This window comes from Apis florea, unplaced genomic scaffold, assembly GCF_048593485.1.
Source record: "Apis florea isolate Af1SG1 unplaced genomic scaffold, ASM4859348v1 contig_2272_pilon, whole genome shotgun sequence".
NCBI classification, from domain to species: Eukaryota; Metazoa; Arthropoda; class Insecta; order Hymenoptera; family Apidae; genus Apis; species Apis florea.
This window is the reverse complement of record NW_028256549.1, coordinates 700,908-717,265: the sequence shown is the minus strand read 5'-3', so window position 1 is coordinate 717,265 and position 16,358 is coordinate 700,908. Positions and strand designations below refer to the sequence as shown.

General features: G+C 46.0%; 1 protein-coding gene across 3 annotated transcripts in view; it reads left to right on the top strand.

Moving 5' to 3' along the window:
* The first annotated feature begins 372 nt into the window (after positions 1-372).
* m (zona pellucida domain-containing protein miniature) overlaps positions 373-16,358 on the top strand; it is a 19,785-nt gene continuing 3,799 nt past the window's right edge. The window contains exons 1-6 of one of the 3 annotated variants that reach the window (XM_003692050.4): positions 373-1,428; positions 10,219-10,298; positions 14,553-14,797; positions 15,080-15,273; positions 15,668-15,790; positions 15,871-16,085. In XM_003692050.4, the coding sequence (XP_003692098.2) occupies positions 10,257-10,298; positions 14,553-14,797; positions 15,080-15,273; positions 15,668-15,790; positions 15,871-16,085 (819 nt within the window). In that variant the 5' untranslated portion in view covers positions 373-1,428; positions 10,219-10,256. Of the gene's footprint in view, positions 1,429-6,676; positions 6,696-10,218; positions 10,299-12,219; positions 12,623-14,552; positions 14,798-15,079; positions 15,274-15,667; positions 15,791-15,870; positions 16,086-16,358 lie in introns of those variants that run through there. The other 2 variants (XM_086902469.1, XM_031915417.2) reach the window with 2 other exon arrangements.

Below are 16,358 nucleotides of genomic sequence, written 5' to 3'. Positions count from 1 at the left end.
GCCCCCTCCGCGGGGCCATCCTCTTATTCCCACTCCTCGTTCGGAGCACCTGTCGTGCCAGGGAGTTCGGCGCGTTAGGGGCGCTCGCCGGAGGTAAGTAGACGGCAGGTTATCAGTCCGCAGAACATCTTCGTCGCGAACGGAACCGTAAACCAGTGTGGTTGCGCATTCTTTCGTAGCGGAGCAACGGAGAGGACTAAGGAGGAGGAGGAGGGGGAGGAGGAGGAGGAGGAGGGGGAGGTGGAGGAGGAGGAGGGACGGAGATAGAGTGAGGGCGCAGGGTGGAAAGAAGGATAGAAGGGGGGAGAGAGAGAGAGGGAGGGAGGGAGGGAGGGAGGGGGGGAAGGTGGGAGGGAGAGAGAGAGAGAGGGAGAGAGAAGGAAGAGAGAGGAAAGGTGGAGGTAACAGTAGTGGAGGAGAGGACAAATTGACGAACGTACGTCGCGGATCTTTTGGCGGATACGCTACTTGTCGTCGTCGTCTTCGTCATCATCGTCGTCGCCGTCGCTGTTGCCCGTTACCGGTACCACACACTGCCGTTATCGATGCTCAGTCGAATCGGCCACGATCCAACGGGAGTTTCGTATTCGTTCTCTCTCGCTGTGTATCGCGCAACCGATATACATCCTTTTCCCTGACCACGATCTCCTCTTTTTTGCCTTTTTATTTTTATTTTCTTTTTTTTTTTTTTTTTTTTTCTTCTTTAATTCAATCTTTGTACACATATTTATATTTATTCATTTTATTTTATTCTATCCCTTCCTTTTTTCCTTCCTTCCTTCCTTCCTTCCTTCCTTCCTTCCTTCCTTCCTTTCTTTCTTTCTTTCTTTCTTTCTTTCTTCCCTTCCTGTGCGATCGATACTTTTCACGGACTTTTCGCGTCGATCCCCCTCGATCGAACGAACGAACGAACAATCGCGGTGTGCCGGTCTTCCAGCGATGACGATGATCGTTGGTAGCGATTGTCGAGCGATCCGATCCGTGTAATTAATAATTAATCGCCGTGCAGATCTGTCCGCGGCGGTATCTATCGGGTGAACAATTTATTCTTTTTTTTTTTTCTTTTTTTGTTTTGAGTGCTTTTTGAGTGACGACGGAATCTTCCGTTTCCGCGTTTCGTCCCCGGGGGGGAAGGATCGAATCAATCCGGGGGGGGGAGGGAGGGGGAAGAGAGGAGGGGTGCCGGCGATAAACCTGCGCTCCATAGATCGCACAGGTGCATTTTTCGACGCGGGATCTAAGGGACAGTGGCACGGACACGGGGAGGAACGAGAAGGGCAAGGCTTCTTTGAGGAAAGGCTTAAAAAGCTCGAGAGGAAGAGAAAGCGGGGTTGATAAGGCGATAAAGCGGCTGCCGGGATGCGGCACGAGGAGCCGCTAAGCTGCAGCTAACACGTGGCGACTCCACGCGCACTCCGCGATCCCTAGGTGAGCTTTATTCCTAATAATACTACTATTATTATTAATAATAATAATAATAATAATAATAATAATATTGATAATAATAGCGTTTCTCTTTCTTTCTCTCTTTCTCTCTCTTTCTCCTCTTTCTCTCTTTCTCTCAATTCGTGTAATTCTCGTGGAACGAATACGGGGCATGGCTCGTTTTTTTCTCGGGCTGGAAACGAAACCGGGGGTTCCCCCATTGAAGGCGGGAGGGCCGCTTTGGTCGTTGGGACAGTTAATGCGAGCCGGGGCCGATGATCCGGGGCTGTCGATATAAACGCGCGCGCGGATAGAGTGGACCACGGCGAAACAGGCAGGCGGATAAGGTTCTCGTACGAGGAAATCGGGTGGGGAGGGAATGTGGTCGGTCCGCAGGCAAGGAGGCCCTCACCAAATTTTCGTGCCGCTGGTCTGGGCGCAATGTGCCTCGAATCTCCACGTGCTTCCACACAGATCCTCTCTCTTCCTCGCTCCCTCTCGTACCCTCTTTCTCTCGCCCATTTGCCATCTTCAATCGCGAACGCACCGAGCCACCATTCCCGCGGGCCTCTCTTCCACTCTCCTCTTCTCTCCCTCTTCTCTCTCTCTCTCTCTTTTCTCTCTTCTTTTTCTTCTTCTTCCTTATTTCGTATCCGTCTCTCATTCTTCCTCCTCGAGTCGTCGAGGATCAAACCGCTTCGCGGAGCACCGAGTTAGCGCATTCCAACCAACACTCGTACTACCGTCGCCACTACTCGCTTCCGTCGACGAATACGTCGTCTGATTACCTTCCTTCCTTCCTTCCTCGAGAGACGAAAAGATTAAGAACGGCCGCGAAATCGGATAACTTAATTTACCGCGTGCGAGCAACGTTCATGGATGGAACGAAATTCGAATTTCGAATAGAGAGAATATTTGAAAAGGGTGGGGGGGGGAGAAGGAAAGAAGGAGAAGTTGGGTGGTATAATTGGCGATTAGGAATTAACGATATTCTAGAGAGCGGGATGTTGGACGATCTGTTACGATCTTGTTAATCGCGAAATAATCCGGATTCTCGAAGAATCGATGTTTCGCCGCGGCTATTATGCGATCCCTGCAAAGGAGGGTCGACTAGGGTGACCGATTCGGGTCCACACGGACCGGCTCTCGAGTATACGCGCGTGCATAACATGCTAAAGAAGGACCCCGTACACCTGGCTACACCTGCACGCTGCTACACCCGAAAAATTCGTTTCGAAGACACGCCGATTATCGATTTTGTACCATCCTAATTACTGGATCGGCTCCCTTCCAGAACTTCCTCTCCGTTCCGAACATTTTGAACGAACGCCACGCCAACGCGTTTCCTTTCCTCCTCCGCGCGATTACCTATTCGACGAAACTTAGATCTAAAATTAAAAGTTCTATCTTTTTTTAACTCGAACGGAATTAAGGTAATAAAAATTGCAAAGCTTAGCTTCTTCGAAACCTAGGATCGAATCGAGTTTGATCGTATCCAAGGTGTAAAGATTGTAGAAGAATGGCGAGACGTTCGGGTACGAAGTGAATACGCGGGGGGAAAAAAACTGGGAACGGAACCGGTGAAAACCGGATCTGAATAAATGGTTTAAAAACAGCCGATAAAAGTCGTAGTCGCCTGTAAATCTTTAACATCCTCGTCGAAACTTTCGTCAGAAGAGAAACCCTCCTGTTTTCGTTATTTGTATAACGTTAAATCGACCGGTTCGAGCGGCGCGCTTAGATCGCGGAGGCCACGTGTGTGGGTTGACTTCGAAACGTTGCGATCTCATCAAGGGCATGCACGATCGAGGCGGACCCAACTTAGCCGCGGCTCGCGTCCTTTTTTAAAATTTGCATCGAAATAAGTCGGCGAGCGTCCGTTTGCCCATCGCCGCCCCGTCGTTGGCGGGCAAAAGGAGTACGCTAACGGTTTTCGAACAGGTGTCATCTCTTTTTTCCGCGCTTCATGAAATATTCACCAGGCATACGATCACGTTGGTACCGAGCGCTAATCCGTACGTTGTACGGGGGCATTCAACCTCCTTGCTGGCCTGCCGCGGCATTCGGATCGCGCCCGACATAACTTTGCATTCGTTTGCCGGTGTATGTAATTTCTCCTCCGTGCCCCGTCGATACCCCGTCGTCGCTTCGTCTACTTTGTCCAAGCGAGACTGGTAACGCGATCCTCTCCCCCTTCCCTTCGCACGAAGAAGAAACGAACGACGAAAATTCGAGTCCGATCTCTTCGCTCAACATCAACATCAACTTCAACTGTTGAAATAACGCTGTAAACCGCGGGCGACGAATTTCACGCGCGGCAAACGGTGAATATCGATCGGTGGTCATCGATAGCCACGGAATCGCGCGTGTATCGCGAACGGTTATCGGTTTCTGGCCGGCCGAACGAGGATATTCTATGATGCTTCACGCATCAAGCGTCGCGAACACTGGGTCGAAAGCGTAATCGGGGCAGCGAGGGGGAGGGTTGCGCGGAACGGATGCGTGCGCGTATCATTTACAGCGGACGATTCGGAACGGGGCGCGCGCGTGGCGCACTCTCCCGCACGAAAACCGATGGATTCGTGCCATTATCCATTATCCGCCACGGTGTTACGTTCGCTCGACGCGGTATCCTCGCTCTCGCTATACGATCCTCTATTGAAAACTATTCGACGGTGGCCAGAGTCTCCGCGTCGTCGTACGCGATTCACTCGTTCGTTCGTTCATTCGTTCGTTCGTTATTCCGTTTGGGGGCTACGATTCGGGGGCGAGAATTCTCTCTCGTTATTCTCGATATTTCTCGACTCATCCGAGGCCGAGAGAGATGAAGGGGGGAAAAAAAGAAGTCCGTTTCGTAGAGAAACGGATTAATGGGACGCGGACACGGAGTGGAAACGGAGCACGCTACGTGGTCGTAGTAGCGTTAACCCAGTTTCTTTGTTATTTCCCTCCCCTCCCCTCCCTTCGCTCCCTCCCTCTCTCCCCTCCCCTACGGTTATTCCGTAGCCAGGTCGAACGAGGATAATGATGATTCGCGACAGCTGTCGGCTGTGCGGTAAACGATTCGAGCCTCGACACGCCGAGCCGCTTTTAGAATTCGTTCGACCGTACTATCCTGAATTTCAACAAAGATGATCGAACGAAACTCCTCTCTCGAGCTCGGCTCGTTTCCCTTCCATTGCGCGAATATCGCGCAGCACATCCGATTCGATCGTTCGATCGTAAAGGAGAACGCGTATGGAATGTAACGTACTAACGCGGCGCACCGATATCCGACCGAAACAGTTTCCACGTAAGTTTTATCGCGGATCAACCTCGCGTCCCGGATATATGCCGGGCTTTCCATCCTTTACGGGAAGAACATATGTAGTACGCTTCATCGCCACGTACATAACCACGATACAAGTAATCGTAAATTCTCTTCTCTGGTCCGCCACAATGAACCTACTTCTTCCTCCGCGTGTCGACGATCTCTCTCCGCGAATCAAATTGATTTTCACCCATTAGCAAGGAGGAAAGTTACTTGTTTGGCTCGATCGATACCGGCTTGAGAACAGCTGACGGATATATTCATATAAAAGAGGTGCGGGTTGACGGCACCTGATGGTGGCGGCGGAGCATCGGAATTTCGTAACGCGATGTCGCCTCTCTCCCTCCACTCCCTCCCTCTCCCCCCTAGAGAACGAGAACTCGTCCGTCTGGCATACCGTCCGGTATCGCCGCCACTTTCCTCCATTCACGATACCTCTCTTATCTGGCCGTGTGTACGTACGGGCCTTATTTACATAAACACGTACACGTACTACTCGCGAATGCATTCACGCGGTCGGGGCGTGGGGGAGGGGGGCGGTGCAAGCTCGAGCACGCGTAATACGCGGCCCTCGGACGTAGCGCACGCGATAATTGCCGCTCCTCGATGTCCTCCTCGTCGCGGCGATCACTGGGTCGCATTAACCGTTAATGTTAACGCAACCGATCTCGACCGGCGGTGAATGGATCGGTGATGGTCCGTGATTACTCGAACTCCGCTCTACACGGAATCTCCCGCTTCTTCTCTCCGCGCGCCCCGCTCTCTTCCATTTTGCCGACCGATAATAATTCTCCGACGCTGGTATCTCGGGCCGCGTATAACAGTCGCGACCGGGATCACGCGCGTTTACGTGTTCGAAGGTTAACCGGAACGTTATTTCGTCCGAATTTTGCCGGAAGGGATTTAATAATCTGTTACGTCTATCTATTATTTATATATATATATATATTTTTAATAAGTTGGCTCTCACAACATCGATCGAAATATATCGGATATTATTGGATGACGAATATCGCATGAATTATTTATTATTATTTCTTAGCTCTTGGAGTTTTTCAAAACATTTTTCTCTTCTTCGTTTTTTTTTTTTTTTTTCCTATGATATATATATAATTCGATAAACTTGAAAATATTCGTATCACGATCCTATCCTACTTATCGCGTGCATTACTGGCACGAGTATTCGAAACTATTTCGAAGATACCGTTCGTTTAAAAGTAGCGAGTTGCACGGGGAACACGTTTAAGCACGTTAACGTACGGATCGTGAAACGTGTTCATTAAGAAAGAAATTCTCTTCCCCCGAATAATTCTGTCATTTCTCATCGCCGCTAATTGCCGTTCGCGCGGTCGATGCATCGTTTGATGGAAAAAAAGAAAAAAGAAAAAAAAAAAGGAAAAAAAATACGATATTCACATTTTTACGCGATTAATAATTAATCGTTGCTCGTGATCAAATCTACGAGGAGGTTTTTTTCTTTTTCTTTTTCTTTTTTTCTTTTTTTTTTTTTTTTTGCCGCGGAACGAGTTTGTCGTACCGCTTCGTGATCACCGGCCGTTGTGCGTCTATCTGTATAGACGTTCGTCGGTTTTTATTCGTCGATTCGACTTCCCCTCGACGGTTTCGAAATAACTTACCGTTCACTTTGGCGACACTTACAAATTGCACGGGGATATAAGAATTAATGACAGTAACAGTTAATGACCGGGGATATCGTATTACGAGAGATCTCTTCTCTTCCTACGTGAAACCCTTTTTCCCAACGCGTTCCTCCAGAATTCGCGAGTATTTGTCTTTCACACAATTTTTTTTCCAAGGTTAAAACTTTCGATCAAAGTGGTTTTTTCCATTCCTCCCCTCCTTCCTCTCCTTCGAGAAACCAACCCCATTTTGGCGATGGGGCACAAAACAATAAAACGCACGGAACACGAAATAAATAATGGCAATCGTAAAATACAAGGTATCTATCTATCGGTATTATATTTCAATGCTTAATCAAGCGGCCGTTTTACGACACGTTTTAACGCCACGGGAAATTAAACTCGCGTTAACAGCAGGCTGGTACCGATCTGGCCAACGCGGCGACAGCCAACGCGATCATCGACAGATTTCTTCGATTTATTATTTTTCGCGCGTCCGGTTTCGTTCCAAGAGGGAGTCGGTTATATGGGAAAGGATAATAATTCTCGCGAAAGAGAGCGCCGGCGAAGAAATACATTACAGCGTGGGATCCTCCGCCCGAGAAGTGGCGAGTCGTGGACACCGTTACCGACCCTCCCCCTCCCTGCATTCCAACTTTGACACATTCCGGGAAACGGATTCTCGAACCGAAGAGTAAGAAAGAAAAAGAGAAGGAAAGGAAGAAAAAGGGAGTTGGTGTATTTTCGTATATACACGGTATTTATTCGCTCAGAATGGAGTATAATCTCGTGAATTTTTTCTCGAATTCGGGATCGGGAGAGATCGGGTTTTACGAATGGAAGAAGAAATTTTTTCAGAGTCGATTTTATCTCGATATCGGACGGAAGGATTCGGTGGACGAGGAGGACGGGAAGCTTGTCGCGGGCTGTAATACGCGGGAATAGCAGTTACACTGTAATAACAGTACTAACGATAATGGTTGCAAGAGCAGTTAACATTAACGACAGAAGTGATCGTGCCGATGCTGATGGCGACAATAGTTGCATCGTAACTTTTATACGCATGAGTTGCTTCGTAGGCGTTCCGATTAAGTAGCGCGCGCGCTACCGTGTCCGTGTCTGCGCGCGTGTAGAACAGCTAATCCTCGACCTACCGCGTAACGTTAAAAATCTAGGGTAGAGAGGATATGTATGTATATGGGTCAGACTGGTTTTCGTTATAATTAGTCAATTAACATTTCCCGTTTCGCAGAAACAGCCCCATTAAAATTTATAAGGTAGAAAACTATTTTCCTCGAATTGTATTTACAATCTTATCCATCGTCCCGTGTCCTCCTGCATGCTCGTTCGATCTCACGTAAGCTGAAACGTTAATCGGTTAATAGGCACGATGCAACAACGATTATGTTATAGGGATTTAATTAAAAAAAAAAAAAATTAAATTCTCAGGCGGAACAATAACGCCTCCTCCTCCACCACCTCACTTCTAAACTTATGCATCGATCAATCGCTTCTCTCCGCAGACAGACCTTCTAACCGTGTTATCCGTTTCTCACGGATCGCGAAGATTACACGGTGTATCCGAGAACGTTTTTCAACCAGCACGAAGGCAAGAACACGGTAAAACGAGGCGTGACTAAGTTTCTATCAATACTCTTAATCCAATTCGCGCCGATTTTGTTTAGTATCCGATTTTCCCCCTCCTCTCTGTCGTCCCGCAAGAACGAGAGGAACCAGTGCAATTTAACAAATTGAAAAATCGTAGATCAACAATCGGTCGAATCATGGTTGGTAGATCGTTTGAATCGATCGCGTTGATTGAACGAGTGAGCCGCACACGTTGTTGCCAGCGTTGTTCACATCCATCTATTATTATTCGTGACGTGCCACTTACGCGTGCGACATAAACTCAGTTTTAATTAACTCAGTCCTCCGCGGCTCCCTCTTCCTTTTGCCTCGTCTATTAACGGAGGCTTTAGAATCGACGTGCCGTTTCCACGCGATGCTACACTCTTCCTGTTCCTACGGAACGAGAAAAAAAAGGAAGGAAGGAAGGAAGAAGGAGGGAAGAAGGATTTGATTTTACGACACGCCGTATATGTCATATCGCTATTAACGATGTGTGCAACCACTTTTGCTTCGCCGCGAGCTAGCTATCCTTCCCCCTCGAGCGGTTTCAATTTATATATATATATATCAATATTCATATACGTATGGATGAGACGTCTGACAGAGATTAGATTTAGGAAATTAGACGTACGAGTGAAATTGAATCTTTCAAAAAGATTCTCGGACAAAAAACGAAGTTCTATATCGTCTCTATTTCTATTTCTTAAGCGCGAAAAAGAAGATGAAGAGTTGCTGGAGAGTTGCTTCGTTAGTAGACGATCGTATGGTGTAGAAAAATCGATAAAGCTGAATAGATCGTTTAGAGCGTTGTTAAGAGGAAAGAGAGGCGGTGCATTTAAGGGAGAGAGGAGAAAAGAAGTGTGGTGACGTAACGCTAATTAAAAAGTTATTATCGACGAGAATCGTGAAGCTGATCGGTAAATCATGGACCGACTGCTGGTTCCAACAGTGACACGCGATTGATGTACACCGGCAAACGTACAACGTCGAGATCCGTCGGTTTAATCTATTCATAAATGGCTTACCGTGGAAACGGACCACAGTCGTCGAATGGTTTTATGAATGGTCGCGTGGAACAGGTTTCGGGATCGTTAACTTCATTTTTATCTTTGCCAACGTTTTCGTCTCGATCCCGGACACTCCCTTCGATTCTTTTTTTTTTTTTTTTCCTCTCAGCCTTTCGTTTCTTCCCCATTATAAAATTATAAGATTAAAAATTTGAACCTCGATCGACCTCGATCGATCTATCGAAACGATCGAACCTATAACCGTTAGTTAAGATTAAAAATATACGTGTATATGAATGGAGAATAGGGTCGGGTTTTGAATATGTATGCATACATAGAGGAGAGATAAGAATAAAATTGAAGAAACGAACACGTCTTTCTAATTGTCATTCGTTCATTTATTTCGGAAATGTTGATTATGGGACGAGATATCGTTAGGATATCGGCGTGTTTAAATTTACAATTACACGCGGCGTTTAGATCGTGATCAAAGGAAGGAGCCAGCCGAACCGGTAAAATGCTTATCGATTCATTAGCGACTCGGCTACATTCGAGCCAACAAAGTATAATACTAAAAATAAGTAGGCCAGCCACGAAACTACGAAACCAGTTGTAAACTTCTTCTTCCCTCCCTTCCCTGAAAAATCGCTTTTTTTCGCGCATAAAGACGCACGGTGGTCCACGTTGGCGCGCGCGCTATCTTCACGGCGGATCTCGGTGTTCAACGGATAATCATCGATGAGAAATAGAAATATATTAATACGAAAATATACCGAAACCCGTTTCATCCGTTCCGCTCGTTCATCATTTTCAATGATTTCAACGATCCCGCGTGCATTAACGAAGATTTGATAAACGAGCGTTTTCGAGAAATAAAAAGGATTAACGGATCGATACTCGCGGTGATAATATAATCCCGTGAAAAATTTAATATCGCAGAATTTAATATCTGTACAGAGCTCGTACAAACCCCTCTCCTATGCAACTATGATTTCTCCGTTGGCGAATCAATTTTACGCCGAGACCTCGTTGGGATCCGAAGCGCGACCTGGAAGCGGATAGTATTCAGTTAATTTGCTCGCTAGACCATGGTGCTCGGATAAATTAAAATAGATCCGGCTGCAAATTCCTTTTGCAGGTTGCATACGATTACGATGAGCCGAGGCTGTATACGACTTTTTAACGACAAAAACGTTTCTCGTTCCAGGAAGGCGTATCTCATCGTGAGAGGCTGGGACCTCCAGGATGCCAGGGGTGTGGAGGTTGCTACGTATGCTGATCTATATGGTGAGAAATATTCCTTCTGCGCGTACGTATTGATTTTTTTTTTTTTTTTTTTATAACGTAAGAAACCGAAATAACGTGGATCTCAGGTAAAAATATAGAGTAACATCGAACTTCCTGGTTCAAAGGCTAATTTCGAACGAGAATCGGCCGAAAGTATGCTGCTTTCTCGTATAATAAGTATACGAACTATATGACTCGATCGAACTCGCTCGAGTATGAATAACGAAGCCGAGCGCCGAGATTAACGAGTGGCCCATTATAATACGAATAGAATTCTCACGAAATAAAAAAATCGATATTATTTATAGTTTTATAAAATTTGCTCGTGTTAATCGTTAAACAAGGAGCGTAAGTTATTGGACGAGTGAAAAACGAGATACTACGAGTGAAGCTCGAAGGAAAAAGCTTCTCTTCGTCCGAGTGATAGAATTCGATAACGAATTCTAAAATGATATAATAAAACCACGTGCGAAAAACGTGTACGATAGCTTCCTCCACGATACTCCTCTTTGTTGTGCACAACGACGATAATCTCGCATCCATTATCCGGCGTCCACACGATTTTCGCACGACTCTTCGCACATGGTTGCCTCTTATCTGCTAACCGTTCCTTTTGTAAGCCAATTAAGCGTTGGAGCCCTCGCCCATTTTGCCACCGACAATGGGCTATAATTTCGAGGGAAATCGCGTGTGTTCGACGTGTTCCCTTGGATTAAAGGGAGTAAATATTGCGGGTACCGTTCGCAATTAGAAATGAAGAAGAGGGAGCGAGAGAAAGAAAATTGTCGGATGATCGTTACGAAATGATGCCTAATGAAAAATTCGTCACAGTTGGATGACAATGCGATGACGCGGCAAAAGACGCGACAGCTTGCAAGCGGATATTCGTGCCTACTCTAGGTACCGTTACGCGTATCTTACGACCTTCTTTTCCTCCTCTCCCCCCTTGCACCTGCTTCCTCTGAAAGTTATTCAGGACCTCTGCACAACCTATTGCCCCCTCGATGTTGCGTCTGCACAGTGAAATCTCTTATTGCGGTTTCGCGCAGGAAATGCGTCATCCACTCGCATACTTGCGATCCTTCGATATTTATGCGCTTCCGTATCCACTCGAGCGTTCGCTCCACCGAATATATTCCGTATTCATCATCACCGGCGTCCATCTTCCACGTCCTCTTTTCTTTTTTTCTTTTTTTTTTTCTTCTTTGCCGAATTCGATTCAAATTTGAGATGCAGGGATTATAAAAGGAAAGGAAAAAAAAAAGATAAAAGGATTTTTAGAGAATTTTTTCTACGTTGAAATTCTGAGATCGTGTTTCTCGGTAAAGAATCTTAAAGAATTCGGAAAAATATTAGCAATCCATCCATCGGTGGATTAACCGTTGTCGAGAAAAAGTACCGTAAAAATCTGTTTAACTATTCGTTCTTTGCTTCTGCCTACATGGCGCGACAATACGTTTTTTTTTTTAAAGAAGAGGCCTCGAATGCGAGGGACCACCGAAGTCTTTATTGGTGCCTACTTAAAAGAACGTGACACGAAGAAATAGTTGCTCGTCTCGCAGTCAGTGAGAAGCGCATAAACGAACACGGAGGAAGCTATTTCCTCGTGTGTCGCGAGGAGTACAATCGGGTACACGGAGACGGGCATTAGTATTCGAACGCCAGAGGAGCCGCGATGGGAAACTCACCTACCGGCGTGCCTCACGTTCGAGTAACTCGGAATACTGATACATTCGCTGTTATAACGAACTTGCCGTCGAGTCGTAAAGCCTATATCCCGCGAATTGCTTCCGCCTCTACCGCATAATATAAATATCGTTTCGCCATTCATTTCACGTTCTTCGGGAGTATACACCGAACGCGATTGTCTCTCCTCGATAGACGGCGCATGCGCGGAGAGCATGCGCGGTTGATCCCTTCCAGTAAATTAATCAGTCGACGTGGATTCCGAACGGACTTCGAGATCCGTTCTTCGTCGCGTCTTGAAACGTGAAAAATCAATTTTCAACCCGCTCTGTCTGTACAAATAATACGATACAAATAAATAAACGCGTTAAAAGAGACGCGTGCCTCTCGTTCGAGGCATAATCCTCGCGTCTATTCCCTCGTTCGCGATATACGAACGATCGTTTCGAGAGGGGAATACTGTGAACCGTGAACCGATTGATCCTCGATGATCGACCGTGAATCAAGTCGTGGCGAAGCCACGAGGGGAAGGGGGAGAAAAACGAGATGCTGGTCGTTCGGTTTGCCTCGCAAGGGGGCAAGAGAGTGGCGCGCACACACAAACGCGTGGTGTGTATACACCCGTTGGTATACCACAGGTGCGTAATCATTTCTAATGAAACGTTGTCATTTAACAGTGCGATTGTAAGAGCGCAGAAACTTGTTTTCACTTGCGCGAAAAACGGCGACCGTTAATGCAGCGGTAAAGACGCCTCTCCCGTTACCAGCATTGCGCGCGACCACGATATATACGCACGGGAACACCTTCCTTCAAACATGCCCACTTTTGCGCTTACGCACTGTCGCGCGGATTTTTCTTCTATGATTCCCCCGTTTCAAAAAAGATCGCGACTCGTTCGAGCCCGACACGCTACGTGCATCAACGAAACGAAAGATCTGGACGTCTATTTTTCTAGAAAATACCTATATTGTTATTGTTATTATTATTATTGTTACACGCTCGCCCGCTTATTTTTCTCGCCTACGATCCGTATACGTTCCATTCTCTCTCTGTTAATCGACGTTGCACGTGGGAAACGTGGGTCGGGGATCGTACGATAACGCGGTTACGATCCTTCGCTGTCTCTATATATATATATATATATAACATATATACTATACATATATACTATATACATATATTCTCTCGAATACGAGTACGAGCTCGAACGATGATCACCATTGATCTGTACCATTGATGGAATCATTGGTTGTATTTATTTATTATCGTTTATTCGTCTCGTTGAGAATTACGATCGAGAAGGAATGCACAGGAGGGCGGGGAGGGGAGGGAAAGAGGAAGGAGGAGGGGAAGAGGAGGAAGATTGGAATGGTGATTTACGATAAACGTAATGGTATAATCATGGTTGCCGAATGAAAATAAAGATACCGGGAAGAGAGAGATCCGTGGAAGAGAAATCGTGGAGATACGGCCGGATAAGCCTTGTTACCGGGGGGAACATGTTACAGGAAACGTAACTACGGGAAAAAGTAGTCGCGATATTTGCATTCGGTTCGATCCGGTCGGTACAACAGAGTTTTTCAAAGATTGCATTTATCGATCGGTCGATCGTTAAATTATTCGCAGCGTTCATTTTTCGCTTACTTACCAACTTGTACGCGACGGCTATGTTGCAGGTGTGGAAACGATCGTAACTCGACGATTCAATCGATCGAGAGATTAAATTATCTTTCGTTTAAATCAAGACCGATGCAGATATATTTCCTCTCGATCATCGGTGTTAGAAGCGTAATCGCGAGCGTAAATTTTACATCGATACGACGAATATAGTTATTCGAAAATTGTTTATTGGACTTTAATCTAGGTTTTTTGTTGCTTTTTAAGAATTCTTCGCTCGAAAAATACCAACGATAAAAAAAAAAAAACGTTCCGCAAGCATCGATAATTTAGAATTTTACAATAATAATTTTAAATGAGTACCGCTAATAGTCTAAATATAGAAAATATAATTACCGTATATTTCTCGGCATGTTATACAAAATATTATTATCCGGAACTTAATAATCGTTATAAGTGATCATTAAAGAGAATTATGTACGAGCATTTAAGTAATTAAACGTTTATTATATCCAATTTGAGAGGAAACACGATTACGATGGAAACGGCAAACATACGGCGCGCTTTAAGATATAATAAATCTAACCCAGTATTAACAATTTTGTACGCATATTTATGTACGCATCTAAAATAATTTTCAACAATTTGATCGATGAAATAATTGCTATGGAATAATTGCGAATAAAACCAACTGCGGCCATTCCCATTCTTAAACTTATTTCCATCGATCTATCTATTTCCATCGCGATCGAAATGTCGGAAATGCTCGCAAGTTTTGAGATATTCGGTTACGTAGAACGATATTCGTAAAAGGCATTCGCGGTACTCCAGAGTGAGAAAAGGAAGAGAGAGAGAGAGAGAGAGAGAGAGAGAGAGAGAGAGAGAGAGAGAGAGAGAGAGAGAGAGTTCGTCGAGTTCAAGGTATAAAAACGTATTCGTTGAATGCACAGGTGGTTGGCTTGAAGAGCGTTGGTAGCAGCAGCGACATTTGGCCGCTGGAAAGGCCAGAGGGAATGCCAGCCATACAATCCCTCGAAGTGATGTGTGGAAAGGATCACATGGACGTACATCTCTCGTTCTCCCAACCCTTCGAGGGCATCGTCTCGTCCAAAGGCCAACACGCGGATCCGCGATGCGTCTACGTTCCACCGTCCACCGGCCAGACCTTCTTCTCCTTTCGGATAGCCTACGCGAGGTAAGATCTCTTGTACTTGTCCGTCTCTATCCGTCAAACGATCTTTATAGCTTAAGCTCTCTCTCTCGCGGCGCGCACTCGATTCGATAAGAAGATATGCGCGCGGCAACGGTTAATCGATTACGCCGCGCACGCGAGAGAATCGTTTAATCGGATTTGATATTTTTTTTTTTTTTCCTCTTTCTTCTTTTCTCAACCGAAATTATTTATCGATTATTTATCTTTAGCCGAGATAGATTAATTTTCATCGAATTTTATCCCTGATGTGATTGAAATGCGCAGATGCGGTACCAAGCCAGACATGCACGGACAATTCTACGAGAATACGGTCGTCGTTCAATACGACAAAGACCTGCTCGAAGTGTGGGACGAGGCTAAACGATTGCGTTGCGAGTGGTTCAACGATTACGAGAAGACCGCTTCGAAACCGCCGATGGTCATCGCGGATCTCGACGTGATCCAGTTAGATTTCAGAGGTACGGTTTTTCCACTCTCATCGACTTTAATAAACGCGACTGTTCCATCTGGCATTCTGAGATCCTTCTCTCGAGAGCTTGGAAACCGTGCGTGTCCGTGCGATATAATTTTAATCGCAGTTGTTCGTTCGAAGCGATTTCGATGAAATTGCACGCGAATCTATGTATATATGTATACATATATATACGATACAAATGGATGAAACGGTGATCCCCCTTGTGCAAAGAGTTTAACACGAGGTAAATGATCGCACGGTAACTCGTGTAGCGGCGGTTGACCACAGGTTAAGAACCGCAGCCGCGCTTCAACTCAACTTCCCTTTATGCACGCGTTTTATATGCTTAGACATCGATCGATCGTCGAATTAAGATAGAGACGCGTATGGTGTTGCAGGCGACAACGTGGACTGTTGGATGGAGATTCAGCACGGCAAGGGACCATGGGCGCCGCCCGTCTCCGGAATAGTGCCGCTCGGCTCCACCCTCACCCTGGTCGTCGCCATAAACGATTATCGAGGTAACGGGGCAAAAATTGGAAAAATTGGCGGAATCTAATGTATGCGTTTAATCCATGATAATTTTGGCGGGCACACGCAGGTGAATTCGACATGCGCGTCAAGTCTTGCGTGGCGTCCGACGGCGGCGGGCACACGATACAGCTGAGCGACGAGTTCGGATGCGTGCTCAGGCCGAAGATGATCAGCCGATTCTTGAAGGCGCGGGGCTCGGACGATCGCGCAACGGTCATCACTTACGCCTTCTTTCACGCGTTCAAGTTCCCGGACGCGTTAAGCGTGCACATCAAGTGCAAGGTAAACGATGTTGGATATAAATATACAACGGATAAAACAGCTTACGATCAAAGGCAAAAGTATTATCGAAAATATTGTGAAACGCGTTGGTGAAGTTGGCCTTTCAGCCTTTACCTTTCCTTCTCACCGCTCCAAGTGGTGTCCGACAAAGTAAAGAGCAAATATTTACGATTAAACAAGTAGAAGAGCGGTTTTTAACGAATTTACTCGGTAAACGAGACGATCGATCTTGAACGAACGATCGAATGATTTGCCTGTTCGTTATGCAAATTT